This window comes from Ceratotherium simum, chromosome 32 (genome assembly GCF_057802395.1).
Source record: "Ceratotherium simum simum isolate JZ-2026a chromosome 32, ASM5780239v1, whole genome shotgun sequence".
Classification (NCBI taxonomy): domain Eukaryota; kingdom Metazoa; phylum Chordata; class Mammalia; order Perissodactyla; family Rhinocerotidae; genus Ceratotherium; species Ceratotherium simum.
Window position 1 is genome coordinate 15204199 of NC_141931.1, and position 23662 is coordinate 15227860.

Here is a 23662-nt window from a genome sequence, read left to right on the forward strand (position 1 = left end):
TACACCATTTTTTTAAATGTAGACATTGAAATGTAAATACTACAGTGATTGGCTACACATCATCTACCAACAAAAAATATAGGAAACAGTTCATCTTTAATACTTAGAAATGTTAATTGTTCCTTTTCCTCCTTAAACTAATATTTTGATTTCTCTTTCCAACATATTTTTATCCTAATTTAATATCTTTTATACCTTAAAGCCTATGATTATGTTTTCAAACTTTTCTGCCACAAAATATGAACGTATTTATTTTTAATTTTTCAATGACCTTAGTTATCCAAGAGTAATCCTTACAAATAAAACTAGGAAAAATTGGGCCAACCAAATTTTGATAGTCACAAAGAATAAAGTTTTACTGAAAATGTATTTCTTAATAGCATAAATAGGGCAGGTTTTCAATAGGTAGGTAGTAAAATAACTACTTATGAAATAACATGATGAGGGAAGCAATAGAGGAACCCAGAAGGAGGAATGAGCCATTCTCCCTGGTTGGTCTGGAAAAGGCTTCCTAGAGAAAACGCCATTTATATCGGATCCAAAGGATTAAAAGGCATCCTTTGGGCAAATAAGGTAGAAAAAGAAAACCGTAGGCAGGACAGTGAGTGTAAAGCTTGGAGAAAGAGAAGAATATGGCCTGTCCAGGCAACAGGTCCTTTTGGACATGTTAAATTTGTGATGCCTATTAGATATCCAAATGAAATCTGGTATCTTGTTGGCAATTGAATTTAAGAATGTGGAGTTCAGTGGGATAGGTTTGGGCCGCTGATAAGTTGTATTCAAAGTCTATAAATTAACCCAGGCTTAGATGAGATCATGTAATAAGTGAGGGTAGGCAGAAAAGAGAAGAATTTCAAGCCCTGGGGACTGGAGCTCTACAATATTCAGACATCAGGGGAAAGAGAAGGAACCAGTAAAGGAGAGTGCAAGGGATGCCCAGTGACACCCCAGAAACCACGTAAAGAGAAAGATTGATACGCTCTCAAATACTGCCACGTTGAGAAGGTGAGAAATGAGAAATTACCATTTTTAATGCCCTTTAAATTCCAGATTAAAGTGCCTTTCTAAGATAAGGCCTTCCTAGAAATGGTATTTAAAATTTCCAAAAGATATTTTTTTTCTTTTGTCATCACTCTAGTTTTAATTTCTCGTTTTAATAGATTAAATTGGCTGAGCAAAAACTTCTAGGATTTTTATTAGGGTGTTCTTTTTAGTTAAATACCTGATTATTTTGTTAATGTGTTCCATGGATATAAGGAAATAACATATATTCTTTGTTTGTTTTAAACAAAAGATGTGAATGTATATATATATTTTTATATAAATAACATTATATATATAACATATAAAATACAGTAACATGTAATATATATAAAATAACCTCTACACTTTGTTGTTTTAAACAAAGTGATATGAATATATATACATATGTACATATTTTTATTTTTGTTTTGTTTTAAATTTTTTTTACATTAAATATTCAGAATATCTAGGAATTTTTGCCATCTCTATTTTGTCACCATATTGTTTGATGCATAGAGATTTTCCCCACTGTAACTTTTTAGAGTGTGTCATTTTATTTTATTTTATTTTTTTTAATTTTTTGTTTATTGCAGTAACATTGGTTTACAACATTGTATAAATTTTAGGTGTACATCATTATACTTCTATTTCTGCATAGATTACATCATGTTCACCACCCAAATACTAATTACAACCCATCACCACACACATGTGCCGAATTAGCCCTTTCCCCCTCCCCTCTCCCCCCTTCCCCTCTGGTAACCACCAATCCAATCTCTGTCTCTGTGTGTTTCTTTATTGTTGTTATTATCTACTACTTAATGAAGGAAATCATACAGTGTGTCATTTTAATTTAACAATATAGCCTTTTAAAAATGTGCTCATACTATAATTTTGTGTTTTTTTGATAACGAGGTCACTACTCTTTATTTTTATTTTCATTTGCCAAACTTTTTGGTTCTTACCTTTTGTTTCAGTTCTTCTTCTAGATATATTTCTTGTTTAAAATCAAATATATATGAAATATAAATATATATGAAATAAATATATATTAAAATTATTTATGTAATTATAAGTGTATATAATTATATATGTATTTTAATTTGATACTGCTTCCTATTTCAATCTTTTAGCCTTGCTCACTTGATTTTCTTGTAACCTCTTTCCTGCCCTCCATATTAATTTGAGTGTATATTACATAACTCAGTCTATTTTTCTAACAAACAAATTGATATATCAAAATAATATAATAATCAAGCCTCGTTACATGAGGGATAATTTTCCTCTTTTGGCTCATGGTTTGCTTCTTCAGCCCTTAAACATGCCAAGCTATTGGTGTTTCTCAAGTAATGGAAAACCATGGCTCACCTAGTAGTTTCTACTCTTGTGGATAATTATAAAGTCCCAGCAACCCAAAATGACATTCTTATAGTCTCTCTTCTCTGAGATTATAGGTGAAACTTGAAGGTCCTTTCTCAAGCCACCTTAGATCCCAAAAGAAATCCAAAGGCTTTGATGATAGGCCTCCTCAGGGAATGATGAAATTTTTGTATTCACAATGGCCTGGATGAGAGGTAGGCTTTGGTCTTCTGTCCTTAATTCCTTGGGTGACAAAGACCAAGAACCCCCACTCCTGGGAATGAGAGAGTAGGGCTTGACATAAAGCCAACATCTCCCCACAGTGCCCTATATGTACTCCACACCTCTGTATTCTAAAGCATCTTCATTTAACCTTGAGTCCAAAAATGAATAACTGTATGTGACAAATGAACTGGACACTAAATTTAATTAGAAATGAATCTGACACTAAGTGCAATTGGAAATCATTTATATTGTTATTTGGCATTTCAGTAAGACATGTTATGCTTCAAATAAGGAATTGTGCAAGGATAAGCCAAAGGATGGCTATTGCAAGATTGTTTGTGAAAGCAAATATTTAAGAACCAAACAACCATTAGTAGTATTAACGAGGTTAATTAAATGATGACACACTCATACCTTAAATATTGTACACAACATAGTGTAAAAAAGAATGATATAATAATACTGATGGCTAGCATTCCTATAATATTTTTTATGTGTCAGGTACTATGCAGAGTGTCTTATATGTATTTACCCCTTTAAATCTCACAACTACCCTATGAAGTTGAAACACAGGCAGATTGAGGCACTCACCCAATAATATACATCCAGTAAGTGGTGGATCTAAAGTCATATGTACTGATGTGGAAGAACAACATGATATTTCACGAAGAGGAAAAAAAAAAAACCAAGGTACAAAGTGCATGTGTAAAGTATAATTCACATTTCTGTAAGAAACAAATGTGCGCTTGTGTGTGTACATGTGTTTGTGAAAGAAAAAACATCTTCAAATGGATATAAAGCAAACTACTAAAGAGTGGGATTTGGATGTTGGGATTTCTACCTTTGCCTGATACACTACTGTATGTTTTTTATAAAATTATTCCAATACACATATATTACTTTTGCAGTTCACAACTTTAAAGAAATAAAAATTTGAATGAAGAGACTACCACATCATAATATGAAAAAAATTCAAATGTCATTTTTTTCAGTCTAATATTGTATAGCACTAATTCCAAACATTTATTTATATTGATGGTAAGTACAGTTATTTAACTATTTGAGAAGTATTATTTACTATCAAAAATAATACATTAAAATATTTGATTGACTTTCCAGTTAGTGAATTCCTCCCTACATTTTGCTACATTGATTTCCTGTCTTGAGTCCATTGCCCTCTCAATCCTCCGGTCACATCTTCTCCCCCACATTAGAGTTTGCTCATTTGAGAGAAACAAGTTTTGGACGTCACCATCTGGATTTCAATTTTTGAAGTTTATTTAAGTACATGAGGATGTTTCCAAGAACACAAAACTCTTTGCTTGCTCAGCTGAGACCAGCCATAGTCCGAGAGCTTTCTTATCTATCAGTGTTAGAGAAGACAAAAATTCAAACTTTACTGTAAACAGTTGACACTAAATAACATTATCCACTCAGCTGACATTCAATAAAGTTTATTTATGGCATCATTCTCATTTTCTTTCAGATTTTAGAAATTAATGTTATGCATCTCATCTTTCCATCGAGTTATAGTTTGTGATAAATCAATTTCCATGGAAACTGATATAAGGAAAAGTATAATTTTGTTGAGACGCTGTGAAATAAATTATGTAATGAATTTGAGAGACAAAACACTTTGAGAATTAATAATTCAGTTTCAACAATGTTAAAACGGGGTCATAAAAATTTTTGTTGTTTTAATTGGTAGAAGTTTTTGCTTTTTTTAGGGATAAATAACTTTTCCTAAAACATGAGTGTTGACTCAGAAGGATATAAGGATTTAAACAACTATTAATCAGTGTTTTCCAGATACTTCTCTGTGTTTTGTTATGACTTGAGTATCAACCTGCAATCAGTTTTGTAATAAGCAAAGTAATATATCCATTGGTATGCTAGATTCAAAAGTCATAAACATAAATATAATGGAATATGCATCATTTCCTTTGGAATTTATGAAACTGTTTTGCACAATTCCCTAAAGGGTGAGAGAAAAAAATCAAGCAATCTTTGATATGCAATATAAATAATTCCCAAAAGAAATCACAAGGACTATTTTTGTTTATTTTTGCTTTAAGTATGCAAATATATTCCTTATCTGTACCTTAACTTTAACTACTCATAAACATCCATTGCATAAACCAGAAAAAGGTCTTATTCATGAATTAATTTTATCCTTTGTTGTTAGAACAGAGAAATATGGAATTTTAAATAAAAAACGAGAAAGGAAATACAGACACTAAGTTCATCTGAAATAGGATGATACTCATATAAAAAATCTTTTTAGAACCTGATATGAATATTAAAAACAAGAAATAATGAGCATTATTAAAACTATATATCCCATACAATATAAAATATTGAAAGACATAAAATCATGTTAAATAATTGATATTTTTCGAAAATACACTCACGTCTTCCTTTCTCTTATTCAGACGCATAAATGTAAATAGTGCCTTATCCACTATTTTTACCTTAATAACCACATGTTCATTGATGTTGTATTATATCAGCCTCAAGAAAAATCAGTACACCAACTGCAATAAATATTAAAAAAATAGCCAATGCTCCTTACCGACACATAGGACCGTTTTTCTCCACTACACAAGTCCCACCATTTCTGCAGTAATCTATTGGACACTCTAAAAAGAAGCATCACAAAAATCACAGTTAATTATGAATATTATTGGAAGAAGGAGGACATATTACTGTTACTCATTGCATTAAATCTAATTCCTGAGAGTAAATTGTTTCCTAGTTGCTAAAAGCACGATAATTCTCCTAGGCTACTTTACTGTACCAACACATTTGTTCAGTGGCTCCTGCTGCCCCGGATGTGTTCATTGTCTTCACATGCCCAAGTGGTTGACCACAAGAGAAGACTTTCTTCTCCCCTGGATTAGGTACAGTCTTCTTATTTAGAATATGTCTACATGACATATATGTAATAATACTGAAATTTTTTCTTTACTGAAACATTTCTTCAGTTCCACACAGTAGTCACTATGTCATGGCAGACAAATGCTTTGCATGAGTGGCCTTGTCTTTTTGATAAAATGTCACTCATGTGCATGTGCATGTTCTACCTCTGTGTTGCTGACAGATGTCAGCATGGCTCAAATTGATCCTCGTTGCCCTGGCCCTGCTTTTTTGCTGCTTGTCTCATTCTCTAGTTGTAGGTTAGCATGACATTTATTTTCAGAGGTGGTTTGTTTAGGGGTTAAAAAGAAGCCTAATATTTTCATGTAGTTATGACTGTGGAAGTGGTTAATGCTTTCAGTTCTTCGTAATGCTTTCCTTGTGTCCTCACTAAACAATCCTGATCCATTAAGGCCTGTCAATTTCCCTACTCGCTTAATCCCCAAGTTGGTCTTCTTGGTTTTTATAACACCTCCTGTCTTGCAGGATACCATTCTTGATGGAAATCTCCACTGCTGCTAATTTTTAATTCAACACACCTATTCTGAGCACTTAGTCAATGTCTGGCACTGGGCTAGGCACTGGATTTGTAATGGTAAATAATATAGGAAGTTTACATAGTTGTTAAGGCCACAGGCATCGGAGCTAGACCACTCTGGAATCTCAACTCCACTTATTGGCTGTGTAATATAGTGTAAGGCGGTTACTCTCTCTGTGCCTCAGGTTCCTCTCTGTCACGTAGGGTTAAAAACAGTACCTGTCTCATAGGACTGTTGAGAATGTTAGAACACCCAATTCATAGTACGTGTTTAAGAAATGTTGAGCTGTGTGTACAGTGATGGATGGTAATTAGTCTTTCGGTGGTGAACATGATGTAGTCTATACAGAAATCAAAATTTAATGATGTAAACCTGAAATTTATATAATGTTATAAGTGGATGTTACCTCAATAAAAGAAAAGAAGAAATGTTGACCTAAAATGTTGATACAGGTGCAGTCTCTGCTTTCATTGACCTGCCAGCCTCATGGAGGATGCAAAAAAGTGACTGGGGCATTAAAATACAGTATTAAAAGTCATCTAATTTGGGATGGATATAACAAGGGTGATGAGAGCACCAAGGAGACCACACAAGTCAAATCTGGGGAATAAGGAAAAGCTTTCCAGAAGAGAATCAGTAGCCATTTATTTGAGCAGTAGTGTGTGTGTGCGTGTGTGTGTGTGTTTGTGTGTGAGTGTGTGTAAAGGTCAGCATAAAGACCAGGAGGCCCAAGAAGAGAGCGTGGTTTATTTGAGGAATTGAAGGAAGTTCAGCCTGCTTGGATTGTTAATAGTAAGAAGAAAGTATGAGAGGAGGTCAGAGACAAGCAAGGGCCAGATCATATAGGCTCAAGCAAGAAGTTTAAACTTTAACCTAGGAGGCCAGGATTTTAAGAAGGTAAGTGGTGTGCTTCATGCTTTAGAAAGATAATCTTGGATCCAGTGTGTAAAGTCAACAGAAGAGCTAAGACTAAAATTTGGGAGCACAGTTAAGAGTCTTTTGTAATAATCCAGTAAGAAATGATGGTTGCCTGAACGAAAAGGGTGGGGTGGGAGGTTGAGAGTTGTGGGAATCTATGGCATATTTAAATGTTGGGATTGAAATATTTTAGGTGATTATTTGGAAGAGTCAAGGATGATGTTCAGATTTTTGGCTAGGCCACTGGCTAGTTGGCGGTTTCATTCACTGAGTTGGGGAATTTATGGGGGAGGAAGATGATACTGTGTTTTAGATATAAGGGACATCCAAGTGGAAGTGTTCGGTGGGCAGGATTTGCAAGTCTGAAGCCCAGATGAAATACAGGCTAGATATGTGGATTTGAGGAATCAGATTCCTTCCTTTGCCTTCCAGATATCATCACTTTTCAAGCTTGTTCCTCAAATCATTTGGAGATCGTTGTGTGAGGTGCTACGGGGTCACAGAGATACAGTCCCTATCTTTACAGGAGCAGACTGACCTTAGCAGAGAGAGAGAAACGATTCACTTGGGCAGAGAAAGGATGATGATGATGAAGGATAGTAGAAAAGTAAAGAGAAGAAACAAATTTTATGCAGGCAATATCCATTGAAAGAAAACTTTGGAGGAAAGAGCAGCTAGAGAGAGATCGTCAAGCCAGTCATTGAATGTTCAGAAGTGGATGGAAAAAGGCATCAGGGAAGGAGGAGGGTTGCCATGTGGGAACAAACCTGAACTATACCATATGTCTGGTATCCTTTTCATTTTCAAAAGTTTTCAGCGATTTGCTTTCCTAGAAGTATATTTCCCATCTTGCCTTCCCTTACTCCTCCCTATGTAACTAATCACAACAGGGCAGTTGGGTCCTGAAGATGAGAGTAGAGAGCGACACTCCTCAGGCATTGGGGGCATGCTCAGCTGAACAGAACAGATGGGAAATTTCCTTCACAAACAAGGAATTAGTGTGTTTGACTAAAAATAGCCCACCAATATAATAAAGCATAAATAGATACAAATCTTGTTAGATAAACATTTTTATGGTTATTTTTGGTCTTATGTACAATTTTAGTCTTCCTCAAATAAGAGTTTTGTTTTAGGAAAAAACCAGCAGAGTCAGATACTGTAGAGAATCAAAATGCACACAGCTGCACATTTTTTTTCTGGGGTCATTAATATTTACTTTGATTGTCGAGAGTAAGGCATAGGCTTGTTTTACATCAGAATGATTCTGTGGGAATCTAAATATGTATTTTCTTGCACTGGATAGTGGAGCACGGTGGAAAGTACACAGGAATTTGTGGGAACAAAGAGTGAATCCCGGTGTTTTGGAAGACAGATTTGTGGACTATATCTGTGAGAAATTTTTCTAAGTTTCTGCCTTAGACCCAGGTTCTTTATCCAGAAGATGGACAGACACAGTACAAAGTATTTTCAGCTTTAATTTACTCAGAACAATTTAGAGCAGGGAGCAGATGAAATGGGAAAGGGGATGGATACCACTAGTTAGTAATGAAGAGACTAAATATTTCCAGTAGATAAGTAGAAAGTTCCCTAGACGGGAACTAGGAATCCATGGGGGTGATGTTAGAATTAGCGCAAGTTCCCAGGCTCTTTAGCCACATTAAAGTCTCACTGCCTTGTACCCTCTTGCCTTGGTTATTATGACCACATGTCTGCAGGCCAACACAGCTCACAACCGTCTGTGAAGAAATATCATTCTGGAAAGAATTCACAATCAATCTCACTCTGGTGTATCACTTTGGACAAGCAGGAACACACATATAAGCTGGACAAGTGATCAATATAAAAACAAAACTCAATTTTAGGCTTAATTCTAAATAATTTGCAACTAGGCAACTATCTTCCCCCACCACCACTCCCATGTTTATAGAGACTTGAGAAGTGACAGCTATTACACGGTGGATTGTTGGGAAGAATGATAATCACATGAGTCCTTGTTTTCCCTCCGCGACACCTGGCTTAGTTAATAAGTTGTGTGTCTTTGGGCTAGGTACTTCAAGGACAGGGTTCTTCATGTGAGGTTTGTATCACCTTCCTTATAGAGCTGCTGGGAGGATAAAATTAAATTTATTTATAACATTTCTACACTAGGGAATGATATGCATAAAGTATTAAATAATTGTCCTCATCCATCTCTGTATACATGAGGGTTCTTTGAATTTTCCACAAAACCTAATTTCCATGACCATTGCTCTCTCCATTTTCTTCTCTTTTTCTTTTTCCCTCTAGCATGAGGATCACCATCTATTGAAGATCTGTTCTATGTCAGAGACTGTCCTAAGAGTTTTACCAGTGTTACCTCATTTAATCCTCATAACATTATGTGGTATATCCCTTACTTATCTTCATTTTACAGAGGAGGAAAGTGGTTAATATAATTTGCTCTAGTTAATAGCAAGGAAGAAGCAGAGATTAACTAAATCCTGGTCTTCTTTCTCCAAAGCCTGTTAGTCTAAAAACATCAAATGATCTGCTTTTTGATTCAGAATTTCTAAAATCCCTTGCAGTTCTTGATATTATGGGATCATGAACCCCTTTAAATCATATGGTGTTTATGCACTGTCATGGATTATATATACATATACACAGTAAACTGCATGTAGTTTCAGGAGCTTTACGGATTGTAAGAATCCACCAGAAAGCTTGTGAAACCACGCTCCCGGTGGGCAAAGATTCTTCTCTTTATCTTGAAATCCCAGGACAGGGACTGCAGGAGAGATTAACCATGGCTCAGAAACTTGAAATAGCTCCACAGTCCTTGCATGGGAAGTTTTTGTGGTTTGTTTTGGCTTAGTTTTTAAAACCTTCTGAAACTTTATTAAGCTATATATTATTATTATTATTATACTTATATTAAGTTATATTCATAATATCCCATCCTATAATTTTATATTTTTAGTTCCTTTTTCTAATTCTCCTTCAAATGGGATGATTATCCTAATTATAGTATCACTTCAACATAACTTTTATTAACCTCTACTACTGCAAGATGATGGGAAAAAAATTTCAATTTAAATTAAGCCAGACAAATTCTGTTCAATAATTTTCTGTTGCATAAGCGACCAAAACTCGAAAATAATATGCGTTTCTAATGTAACTTGGGAACGGACAGGCCTGGTTGAAAGATACTTAACCTACACTTCTGCTCTGCCAGGGCTTCATGTTCTTGTTGATGAGTTAAACTTCTAGGTGAGGGGAGACCAGATGCTCACCATCTGTTGTGTGACTGCTGGGAGAATTCCTGGATGCTGTAAGGATTGAGCTCATAAAAGTCTGTGAAATGCTGACCTTAAAGGAATATGACGTTTGGAAAGAAAGAGGAAGGCATAATGTGCACTGACACATCTTAGCATGGATTAGGCTTAAAGGCATTCTTAAAAACAGAAGCATTGACTTTATCCTATTTGATTGGCAAACTAAAAAGCACATAAAATATAAATAGAGAACACATAGTATAACATGGATTTTATTTCTGAAAACGGTTTTGCTAGTTCTTTATTTTGCTTTAACCCAATAGCTGTGGTAGTATGACCTATACTTTGTAAATGAACTGTAAATGAATTGGTGAGTGACCAAAATAGATACGACAACAAAAATGTGTTCTATGTTATTACCGACAGGTTGTCTATCACTCAGTATGAATGGCAGGTCTTCTGTTTTCCTGACCATATTTTTAAAGGTAGAATATGTCAAAGCAGACAATAAATCATAACATGTTATAATGTATTTGTTCTCAGATAGAACTATTCTGAAGAAAATCTCACTTTTATGTAAATAAATTTGGGTACTGGACATAAATGCTGTGTCTTAATAGTTTCAAAGACCAGAATTATTTCATTAATATCTTTCTTACTCTTGCTTTTGGGTATCTAATCTGATGTATAAGCATGCCTAGTAGAGAAATAATGCCAAAGAGCATTAATCTTTGCGTATTTTATGTGACCAGATTTGCTCACTTCTTGATTTCCTTTTGTATTCATGAAAGTCAATGCTGTGTGAGTATTCCTTTTCAGCAGCATAAAAAATAAGATATTTTAAATAACTACAATTTGATTATAATTATCATGGTTTTGTCACATCTCATAATGCTCTTCTCTCTTGAAAGATACAAAGGATATATTCTTACCTAGTTTTGATATGAAATATATCCAATTTATTTATAAAATATAAGATTAAATATCTTTTATCACCAATTTATGTTATCTTTCAGTTGTGACAAATTTATATTGCCCTTAACTATTATTTTATACTTCTCCTGCATGAAATAAAAATTCATTTACTCAGGAGAGATGTTAACAATGGACTATAATAAATTAGGGGATTTTAAAGTAGTTTTGATAAAAGTATAATCACAAATAGACATTATCAGCTCTCATAAATGTTCCAGGGTAAGAAGAAAGAAAAATGTTTAAAAATCAATCAAAGTTTAATAAATTGACTTTTAAACATGACTAGATCATGCAGATAGGGAGCTCTTATCAAGAAGTGGGAAAAAATTAAAATTTTTAAAAAATTAATAACATTAGATTGTGTAGGATTTCCTTATTATAGAAACCAAGCAATTTGCATAGAAGAGACCAATAATCTTAAGTTATATTGCATTAAATTAAAATTAAGTGTTTGATTTCTCTTTACCTCATGAACATAGTTTATATAGAATAAGCAGGAGTTTCATTATATTATATACTTGTAAACTTTTTATAAATGTAGCAGATAATGTTAATATTTTTCCTGCCCCCAAATCAGTAATATAAATTCAATTATTCCATGTTTTCCATTATTTAGAATTTAAAGTTTTAATATTTTATTGCCTGCGGGTTAAGTCACTGGCTTATATTACAAAGACTATTTGAATGGAAATGGAGTACCTGAGCAGCTGGACTCATCAAGTTGGAAATCCATGCAATTGGCAAAACCATCACAACGCCAGTGAGCTGGGATACAGCTGTTGGAGGAGGGGCACATCAAAGCTCCATTAGAACAGCTCTCATTGGCTGAAAAAAAGAATAATGATCCTAGTTACCAGGATGTCCTTTTTCTTAGTGAATTTCTTCTAATAAAATAATAAGACAGTTTATTGTTAATTTCCCCTCATTTTTCTAGTCATATTTAAATTATATACTATAGTTGTTTTTGAAGGAAGTTTCAATTTATTACATTGAAACTTTCTTCAAAAAGAAGTTTGCTGATAGAATCATTTCCCAGGTGTGCAGTATGTAGTATTATATATGTAAGGAAATACGTTGTACTTACTAGAATTGATTTTAGATTAGGAGTCAACTTTTACTTCAAGGCACACCTCTGTGCTTCTGTTGTTCCTCTAAGTCCCCTGATACTATGTGCAATTGAACTGACAGGGATTATAACTTGTTTAAATGTTCATCAATTTCCAACTGGGTTTTAAGTCAGGGGTAAACATGGGATCACCTGTTAGATCTGGGTGATGATGTAGGTCACTACAGCTCAATGTACTATGGCTATGTGCCTTTATAGCATTGTGTTAATGCATGATGTAGGTATTTTACTAATTTTAGAGACTCTTGTTGGGCTGACTTCAAGCGACAAGCATAAGTCTTGCTCATAAGACTTTGGTTGTTTCAGAAAAATGCCTTTACTGATGACCATCAAGAGTACTGACAGTTGGATAGCAATCTAGTTCTGCAATGTACTCAACCTCCCTTGGATGTTTCTCTCAGTTCCAAAACTGTATTCTTGTGTTCCTCCCTCTCATTCTCTAGTCTTTTTAGGATTACAACTTCCTATAAAGCAATAAGCTATGTCTCAGACCCCTTTTACGAGTTAGGGCTGAACCAGAATCCCTCATTCCTGGCTGCCATCATGTGTCTCTAGTCTCCTGATTGCTTGAGAACCTGGAAACCTGCAGGCCTGGGTTTCAGGTCTGATCTCTATTCTCTGGTTCTACTCTGGTTTTTTTCTATGCCGATATTTATCATGTCTTTGAGCCTTTTTATGTGACAGCTCTTCTATCTAGCATTGCTATGTGTTTGGAGTAGAGGAAAAGTGTCAAAGCATGAACCCACTGCACATCTTGTCAGGAATTCTGGATATATTTCAGAAGCACTAAATAATAATGATATTGGTCTACCTTGTTTCTCTAACCCTGTTCCTTTGAGTCCTAGGGTTCTGCAGAGATATATCGAAGGCAACGGTGAATAGCCAGGGCTTTCTGGTGTTTAACCCAAGTTCAACAAGAACAGCTCTGCTTTTTTCTGATTTACTTAATTGTGTCATATACAATATCTTATTTGAACATTTTAATCCAAACCTGTTGCTAAAAATTTACAAAGGATTGATCTGGGAAGTTACTTCTACTAGAATAAAGACAATTAAGTTCAAACTCCTCAAGATAAATGGATAATTTAGAAGACCCGGGAATAAAGATCCCTGTGTATGGGTCTTATACAGATTTTGTCAGTTATGCCACAAATTTTTCTTTTCTTCAATTATATTTATGGGCTGGAAGGAATTGTTTATTTGAGTTATCATAGGTTGTTGACATAATTTAGTTTGAGTACTGCCTATCAAACTTTATTTTCACATTGGACATACAAATAATGCTTTTAAGAGTATGTATTTCCATTGACTAAACATGCTAGCTTGGACAAATTAAAGTGATGCTCTTCATTCAGCAATCCTTCCTAAGGTGCTAGAACATCAATTCACACCAACAAATATTATTGAGCTGCCACTATATGTAAGACACTATGCTTGGCACTTCAACTGGAGAGCGCAGGGGAGAAATTTAAAAAAAGAATGACCAGAACATATACAACAACAAAAGCAAGAGAGCAATACAGGAGTGGTTAACAGTTCAAAATAATAAGAAAAGAAATGCCATAAGGCCAGACTTAGTTGGAAAAGCATTGGTATAGATAAATACTGTACAAACAAGAGGTTCCTTTAGCGTACAAAGATCTATAAAGGCTGAAAGTAAGAGTAGAGTCTTGAAATATGTTTTAAATTTTAATTTCTTCAGAGAAAAGCCATTTAGCTGAGTGGGAACAAATCTATAGATGAGGAATCAATAATGTTGATATTGGAACAGTGAGTAAAACCATGTGCCTTTGACTAGGGAATTTGTGTAAGGAGGTAGTGCAGATAAACCTATGAAACACGACTGAAACCAGATTGTAGAAATGGCTTGGGTCTTAGGAGAAGAGAGGATTTTTAAGCTTTTCCAAAGGGTTAAATAATTTTAGGATATACATTGACAAGATAAATCATATTGTAACTAAGTGAACAAGGAAACAGAATAATATTCCGATTTTCATAAGATGAAGAGATGTTTGTAAAAAATGAGTATGTATGTATATACATGCATCTATATATCCATGTATATATGTGTGTGTGTATGTGTTACTTATTTTTTGTCATCATTGTTTTTCATTGCAAGGGGCTGAGAGATCATATAAGATGATCATTTTAAGGTTTTAAATAATAATAACAATATGTTGAAATTTGTATACAAAGATGATAGATTCTACTCATCTGCTTGTAAAGCGTTATTGTGAACCCTTCTTCTCTTGGAAATGCAAATCCATCCATATTCCTTCACCCATTTTCCAGTGTGACTGATAGCTTATTTTCAAGTTGACTTTACCATGGAGAGTTCTAACTTGGATATAAATCCTCAACTTTGGCCCAAATAACATTGAAACACATAAAAGATATGTAAGAAAATAAATGGTTTAAATTTATTAAAAGTTTTACTTTTTCCTTTTTATAGAAAGTTAACAGTTTAGACAGTTAAAAATTGGCCTTTTACTTGATGAAATTTGAAACTAAAATCTTAGTCCCTGTGGCATTTTAAGTAGTATAACATTAAAGTTAACGGATATTTATCAATTTCCTTTTAAAATTAGGTGGCAAATAAATTATGAATGCAATTAACATTTACTGACACCCATAGAGCAAAGGACTTGTACTGAATGTAGGAAAACAAATTGAATCATTACTTTCTTTTTCTCCTCCATTACTAATACATATACAACAAAGGAAAATTCCAAAATTAGTCCGCATAAACTATATATATATAAAATTTATAGGAAACTCAGATTTCAAAATGTTTTCCTAGACAATATCTACTTTTGCCATATTCTCTTTCAAGTGCTATGGTTTAATGTCTATAAAAACACTTATTTCAACTATCATCATCCTAGAGAAATATTCTTTCTTACCAAAATAAGCTATGTAACACAGAGCATTTTGTGGCTTTTAGCACATTCACTCAGGTAGATGATACATTAAAGATAAACAATTCATGAATTGTTCATTGGAGTTACTTCCCTAAAGCAAAATTCATTTTATAGATTATGGTTGCTGCATAAGAAATATATACAAAAGTAAAACATGTATGACTGGATATGTATCCATTTACTCTTAAAATGAAAACTCATGTATGCAGCAGATCAACATTTCTAACATCAGAGTAACTATGGTCTTGTGCCATGAGGATGAAGGCTACAAGCCCTTCAAGGCATACGCACATCTGGCATTGAGCAGGATGGATACTTACTTTATCCTTGAACTTAATCTAGTTACTGTTCTTATTGCAGTATCTTAGCAGTTTGGATAATTTTTAAGAAAACTATAAAAATAATTTAATGGGGAAAGGATAACAATGTATTATGTATGTACTATACACTTTACCATATTCATTTAATCCTCCAATACCTCTGTAAAATAGACTTAATCAACACAATTTTAATATTAAATAAACTGAGGAATGCTTTTGCAATAAGGCGAGCTGTCAAATGTAGAGGGATGATCTTTACACTATCATTGAGAAGCACAAAGGAAAGGGCCAGCCTTGATGGCCTAGTGGTTAAAGTTTGGCACACTCTGCTTTGGTGTCCGAGTTCAGTTCCCGGGCACAGAACCACACCACTTGTCTGTTGGTGGCCATACTGTGGCAGCAGCTCACATAACACATAAAAAAAGAGGAAGAATGGCGACAGATGTTAGCTCAGGGTGAATCTTCCTCAGCAAAAAAAAAAGAAAAGCAAAGCACATAGGACACTGAGATCATAGCTAACATATTTAAAGGCCAATAGTAAAAATGTTGATGATAAAGGTTGATCCACAAATCTTAGCAGATGACCCATTCTAAATCTTCAGAAGTGGCACTGAACTTCATAGGACATACTGAATACTACTGGAATAAATTAAAGTTAGTAAGTAAACTATCCACTTCCTTATCTGTTTTTCACAGTTGTATCCATCATTGATGGAGAGCTTCCATGTGCCTCTGCTGATCCAGTCTCTACCTTCTCTACCTGCTCTGGGCCCTGGGAGGCTGAACTGGAAGGAAACATCAATATGCTTCTTTGCCTTCTACCTTACGGTTGGGTTTGGCTGATGAGCAGCAGGAGATTAATGTGGGGGAAGAGGCTGTGAGATTACCATAGGTCAGCTGCTCCTCTTAACTAAATGCTGCACCTTTTATCAAGTGGCCGTCTTTGGTTTCAGGTTCAGGCAACTGTTGCCTCCTCTTACACCCTTTGGTCTATGGGTGATAAAAGCCCCCACTCTTACGTTCCCTGTGGTTTCCATATTCATACTATTTCCCTAATAGATAATCCTTTTATTAAAATATATTCTCAAATTATATGATATCAATGCACTATCTATTTCTTGCCAGGATATTAACTAATATAACATCTGACGAAATTGTGAAATCTCCTTGGTGAATAGATTTCTATCAGAGGAATGCCAATGAGAAGAATATTCCTAGTTTTCTACTATTTTCCCATATAGTTAAACCATACTTATTTTTTCACTTTTTTTGGGAAAAGGAATATTTTTGGTAACAGAAATATCACTTCAGTTTATTTAAAAAAACATGATTCCAATGGAAGACAACATCAAATATGAATTATTTTTAAATGTTGAACTCATCCAAGGTTTGTCTAAACATTCTGGTCACTGAAACATTCATTTTTATTTGGAGGAATAAAAAGTCTTCAAATGTTAATTGCTATTGATTTCCCTGCCTAAAATTGTAAGCATCTCAGACCCCTTATTCCTACAACATTTAAACATGTGCCAGCCTCTCAAACCAAATCAACCAAACAAACCTCTTATTTTGTCCTACGTCTCACTCTAAATGCCAACTTTTTGAAAGAGTCGTCTTCAACTGATTTCTCTCTTGGCCATTTCCCGTTTTCTCTACCAAAGATTGACTTCACAATTCTGCCCTCCCACTACACAGGAAGTTCTCTCTCCAAGATCACTCAATACCACTTTTTGCTTTTACCAAGCTATATATTTTAGGCCTAATCTTACATGATCTCTCAGAGACATTCCAACCTGTGAAGACCCTCCGATACTTAAGGCTCTCTACCTCTGATTTGAGACCATCCCTCTCTCTTTGCTACCCGCCTATGACCACATCTCAGTGTCTTTCAATGTTTGGTTTTTCTTAACTGTCCTTTAGTTGTTCCTTAGGATTCTGTCTACCACCCTATCTTTTTCCTCTCTCTATTATCTCATCTACACCTACAGCTTCAATCATCAAGTACTGAGGGCCATGCATCTTTATACACTTTGCTTTACCTCTCTCCTGAGCTCCAGATCCATTTCTAAACACATTCTGAACCTTTCCCTGTGGATATGGCACAGATACCACAAACACAACACGTCTAAAAATGAAGCCATGATCTTCCCCTAAGACGTCCTTCTCCCCCTATTTTCCCCAGCTCAGGAAATGTCACATTAGCTATCCTGTTGCCCCAAGTAGAAACTTGGAAAGTATTCTTGATTACTTTCTCTTCCTCTTCCCCTGAATGTTTCTTAAATCTATTCATAATCTTTACGTCACATCATCATCTAATCAATCCCTTTATATTTCAACTGCAACATCGCCTAACCAGCCCCTCTTCTTCACTCTAATCCATTCCATGTATTACTTAAACAGTTGTGTATCACTGGCCTGATGGGTTAGGACCTTCAAGACCTAGTCCTTGCTTATCTCTCCAGGTTTATTTCTCACCACAAACTCCACTCTAGTTATACAAAATATGCTTCAGGTCAAACAACTTTTTCTCTATTCTTGGGACATTCTTCGCTGGAATCAAGCATCTCTACATTACTTGCCTAATAACTACTTGTCTTTCCAAATTTGGCTCTGCAATCACTTCTCTTGTTAAAGTTTCAGACTGCCTAGCACCATAGTTAGGGAGTACTCTAGGTATTTAATAATACTGTGTTTATCTCTGTCACAGAACTTATCACATGGTATTCCCAACTATTACTTACTAATCTCCTTCAGTAATATATAATATATCTACAACTTGAGCTGCTGCAATGTCATATTTATCTGTATCATCGACATCCAATACAATGTATGGCAAAGATTATGTTCTTAACGAAGGTTTGTGAATGAGTGAATGAATGTGAGTTTACAAAATACCATTCTAAATCAATAGGTGAGCCCAGAAAAAATTATGCCTTCAATTGTTTGGTAAATTGTCATCAGTGGATGCTTTTATCCTAATTTGGCTCTAGCATTTTGTCCATAGTTTATTTTCACACAATTTTCTCTACAGAGTCATAATGCAATTAAATATTTTAGAGATGGATAGAAGCAATTCTCACATGATACCAGTCTATTCCTAATGTGGACTTATTTCCCTTTAGGAGCAGAACTTCACATATTACTAACTCATCAAACACCAATTTTCCAACAAAAATGTCTAAAAGTATAAGGATACACTACTTTCCCAAACTTCTCTTTAAATAGCATTGTTATTTGAAGTCAAACATCATATGACTACATTGAACTTAATATGATTTCTATCAGCCAAATTACATTAGAACCGTGATGGGAACAGAGATGAGTAATTTGGCAGGCTTTCTCTTCTTCATTCACATCCATTTGTTTACCTTGCCTCTAAGAAAGTATTATAGGACCTGACAATTTGGCTTTTCACAGAAAGAATATTCAAGTGGGAAATGATAGGGAGCAAGAAAGTGAATCTCTAAGCCTAAACCAGGAAGAGAAGTTCACGGATTTAAGGCTAAAACTTTTAAACATACAAAAGCCATCTTCCTTTTTCTTCATTCATCTTCACTCCTTTTCCAATAGTTATCATAATTCCGGATGCCCACACTAAACAGTGCGCTGAAATAGCCTTATATTCTTTTCAATGTTTCCTTCTTACGGTTACATTCCAAACTGCTCCAAAAAATGTGGTCATTAAGATATGGCTTACGGAGCCCCATCACTGCAGCCCTCACCCAAAAATATAATATACATAGTATACTATAACGTCAAACCAAGCAAACAAATAATTAAAAATACGTGAGTGGTGCTTTGACTCCACCGTGATTATGTGCTCACCTTAAAGATATGTGTAATTAACTTCTTAACTAACACTCTTCCTTCCCTATCTGACAGACTAATTATAATAAAATTGAAAGTACAGAATGCAGGGCTGGGAGGTTATATGTATTCTCTCAAACTCTCACAGCCCTGTAAGCTAGGTTTTACATAGATGATGAGACTGACTCAAATAGCTTTCCCAAGATTGCTCAAGTAATAAGTGACAAGGATGAGATTCAAACCCATGCCCCTCGGATTTACCATTCCATGAACTCTTAACGTAACATCTACCCAGGTAGCTGTCCAGATCCAACCCCTAATACATCTATTCATTATAATGGATATTTGCCCATAACCCTTTGCTTGAGCCATCTTCACAAACATTTATGGCAGAAAAAAATTAAAATTACACATCTTCAATCCATTTCCACAAATATCTGTTAAGATGCTAACAATTACTTAAAATCATCCCCTATATGAGGGATCCAGATGTAAATAAAAAAGGAAATCAGATAAGTTTAATAAAGATTAGTGTGACTACAAACAGAATGTTTCCAGAAATGCTAAGCAAGGGCTACATGCTTTGTTTAGTAACATAACACGAACAACTATGTTATTGATGATACAATCATGGTAAGACTGTAGAGAACTTTGTTTTATCTGTCAAGTTCTCTCTATCATTTCCAAACAGCGTTTCTTCCCTGGCACACCGAGTTAGCGAAAATAACTCACAGCAGCTGGATTCATCTTCATTAAAGTGACAGTCGGGCACTCCATCACATAGCAGGAGGGATGGGATACACTCGTTGGTAGAGCACTGGAACTCCATTTTACTGCAGAGCTGAGGAGGGGGGCTGAGAGAACAATCTATTTCATCAGATCCGTCTATACAATCTTCCTGCCCATTACACTTCCCTGAGAGAGGGACACACTGGAGTGTGTAGACACAAGAAAATTGATCAGCTTCACAAGGTGACAGCTGTGTTGTGACAGGACCTAAAAAGAGAGCAAGTCAAGTCATTTTGGCATTTGGAGAGTTATCTCTCTGTCCACTGTTGAAACATTATAGGATACATTTATTCTTGGATAAACATGAAATATTTTAGTAATTTAAGTCAATTAATTTCCAATTAGGAATAATATAAACTCTATAAAACATACAAACATGATTGGAGAATATGCTTTATTGTATTAACCTCAGAAACAACATTCTTAAAAAGGGCATCATTGTCATGAAAAATGACACTTTCAAATTAAAGAAGAAATTTTGATTCATGTGTCTTAAATTTGACCACTAAATCCAATTTTCCTTGAGAGTAAAGATACTTTTACACAGTAAGTTAGGTACTTCAGAAAGCTGCACTCACAATTTTAGAATTCAAGGGAATTGTTATTATATCACTATACAGTTTATTAACTGTCTCTTAGTGGCCTCCACTTGGAGAATTTGGCTCCTGAGACGCTGGTCAAGGTTGAGTCACGGAAGCGGAGGTCTGCTATGGTTTTGTTGCTCTCCCCTTTGCCCTTGGGTCTTGATTACAACTCAAAGGCCACGTGCTGCCATATCTAAAGTGCAGATGAAATCACAGTTTAAGCCAGGATATTGCACTAGCAGGAATCTTGAAGATAATGTGGTTCAAACCCAACCAACTCATTTTACAGATGAAGACACTGAGGTCCATAAATTTTGAGTGTCCAAAGATTTGATGCCAAACTTTTAACACCTGAAACCATTCTGCAGCAATGGTTTAAGTCAACTTTAAGTCAAAACTTAAAGCATGAGCAAAGAGGGTTGACTAACTGCTGTTTCTAGAGGTCAGAGAATATATGTAAATACACAAGACTGTACTAATTTGCTGGAACATGAGTGGAACTGTTCTTATTCTCCATATTGTCTCTGTGACAGTTGTTGATGGGCTTATCAGTATATTAAGGGGAACAAAATAGTGGAGACCAGTTGAGGAATAGTTTATTTTGCGTTCTTTACATTTTTAAACTACTTTTATTTATGGATTGTATGAGACTGATACATCTAGAATATATTTAGACTCAAACTCTATGATCAAAGCCACGTATCTGAGACCTACATGGTGGTGCTTAGGGAGTCTTTGTTCGTGGAAACCAGCATATTTAACTGTGAGAGGGGTAAACACTGAGACGTTAGGGCCATGTTTTCGTCTAAGTCCCTAAGATCACAGCAGCACATGCAACTGCAGTGTAAACATTCTAACTTCAAACTTAGAAAGTAAATTGGATTTAAATTTATATATATATATATATATATTTTTTTTTTTTTGACTAACCCTGGTCAAATAAATAGTTTCTCTTCATTCTTTTCATCACATTAATCTCACATTTAAGGAAGGGCAGACAACCTTAATTTTATTTTTTTCTAAAATATTTTATGCACTAAACTTTTATCTTTATGAACTCACCAAAAGTTGCCAAGGTTGAATAAACTTTCTGCATGTGATGAAAATCTAGAACCAACTTCAGTGATACACCTACTACTTAGCTAAGTTACTAACCTTTTCTGAGAAATCATGAAGGAAATAATTTTCTCTATTCCAAGACAAGCACAAATTCCTTATGTTTCTGACCTTACTCAAAATACGTTGTGTTTTCTTATATTAGATATGCAAAAATAAAATTCTCTGTTTTATTTGGAGGTGGCAATTCCATTAAATTCCAGAATCGTTTACATCAAAAGGTATTCAGAACTCACTTGTCCTAGGCCATTCTTTACAAGAAAGCTGGTGAGCTTGTACCACCTATAATGAATTCTGTCTGGACTGCCCCAATTTTTCTATCAAGATGAAGGCATTCGTGCCCCCAGTTGCCAGGAGCTACCAGGTGACAGCTTCCCGCTGTCTAGCTCCATGAATTTTCCTCTAAAGTTACACACTCTCCAGGAACAGCTCCATGCATTGACTGCTGAACTGGGGACAAGATGGCCCAGGACCTGTGCCTCAATTTGGGACATCTGTGAAAGGGTCAGTGGGGCTCCAGAGCTCCCCATGGCATCAGCTGAGGCCCCCTATTGCACCTGCATCACAGCTCAACTCTCTCTCTGCCCAATCCTGCTTCCCTCACTTCACAGAGTGTGTTCTTGGGAGAATTTCCAATAAACCTCTACATGGGAATCTATGCCTCAGAGTCCACTTCCCTGGGAACCCAACCTAAGATACTATCCAACCATCAGAATGTATCTTGTTTTGAATTAAGTCCCCCCTGAATCACTTCTCAAATTTTCCACTGAAATATTTCTAATGTAAGAGGAACATGAACTTGTACCCCAAAGGAGAGTCTAAGTCAGCTCTTAGCCAGAAGCAGTTCTCCATAAGCTCAACATTTAAGTCTCTTGTTTTATCTAATGAAAATTCTGTATTCTAATACATCCAAGCTTTTTAATATAAAAAGGCTTCCTCTAGGTATTCAAATAAAATGAATACTTCTGGAAAATGCACTATGTTTATGTTCTGAATTGAATGCATTCTGCTGCGTACCCTCTTTGAGAAGTTAAGAAGGTTTTCGTAAAAATTTAATATCAATGTATTGATCTAGTGTCATCCGTGGAGTTACTTATTACAGACAATGTTCTTGCCATATAATCCTGTAAAAAATGAACAATATTAATTGTTGTTTTTTATAACCTGAAAAATCTTAACACCACCTTAAATGCATATTACTAAGAGAAAAAAGTCAATCTGAGAAGGCTACATATTGTCTGATTCCAACTACATGATATTCTGGAAAAGGCAAAACTCTAGATACAGTAAAAAGATCAGTGGCTTCCAGGGACTAGGGGAAGAAAGAGAGGGATAGGTGGAGCACAGGGGACGTTTAGAGCAGTGAAACTATCTGTCCGACGCTGTAATGGTGGATACATGCCACGCTATAGACTGAATGTTTGTGACCCCCAAATTTCGCATTTTGAAACCTAACCAATGTGATGGTATTTGGAGGTGGGGCTTTGGGAGGTGATTAGGTCATGAGGGTGGAGCCCTCATGAATGAGATTAGCGCCCTTATAAAAGTGGCTGGAGAAAGCTCCCTTGCTCCTGCCACCTGTGAGGACACAGCGAGAACGCACCATCTATGAGGAAGCAGTTTTTCGCCAGACACTGAATCTACCAGCAGCTTGATCTTGAACGTCCCAGCCTCTAAAAATGTGACAAATAAACATTTGTTGTTTGTAAGCCACCCAGTCTAAGATTTTCTGTTATAGCAGACTGAACAGATTAAGACATGTGTTATACATTTGTCAAAACGCAAAAAACTTA

At 35.3% G+C, this 23662-nt stretch overlaps 1 protein-coding gene across 6 annotated transcripts in view; it reads right to left on the bottom strand.

The window, feature by feature from the left end:
• The window catches only part of MALRD1 (MAM and LDL receptor class A domain containing 1), an 846741-nt gene that overhangs the window by 93385 nt on the left and 729694 nt on the right, over positions 1–23662 (bottom strand). For all 6 annotated transcript variants that reach the window (XM_087420773.1, XM_087420775.1, XM_087420776.1 and 3 more), the window contains 3 exons: positions 20113–20376; positions 11906–12031; positions 5180–5246 (listed from right to left, as the gene is read on the bottom strand). In XM_087420773.1, the coding sequence (XP_087276899.1) occupies positions 5180–5246; positions 11906–12031; positions 20113–20376 (457 nt within the window). The remainder of the gene's footprint in view (positions 1–5179; positions 5247–11905; positions 12032–20112; positions 20377–23662) is intronic.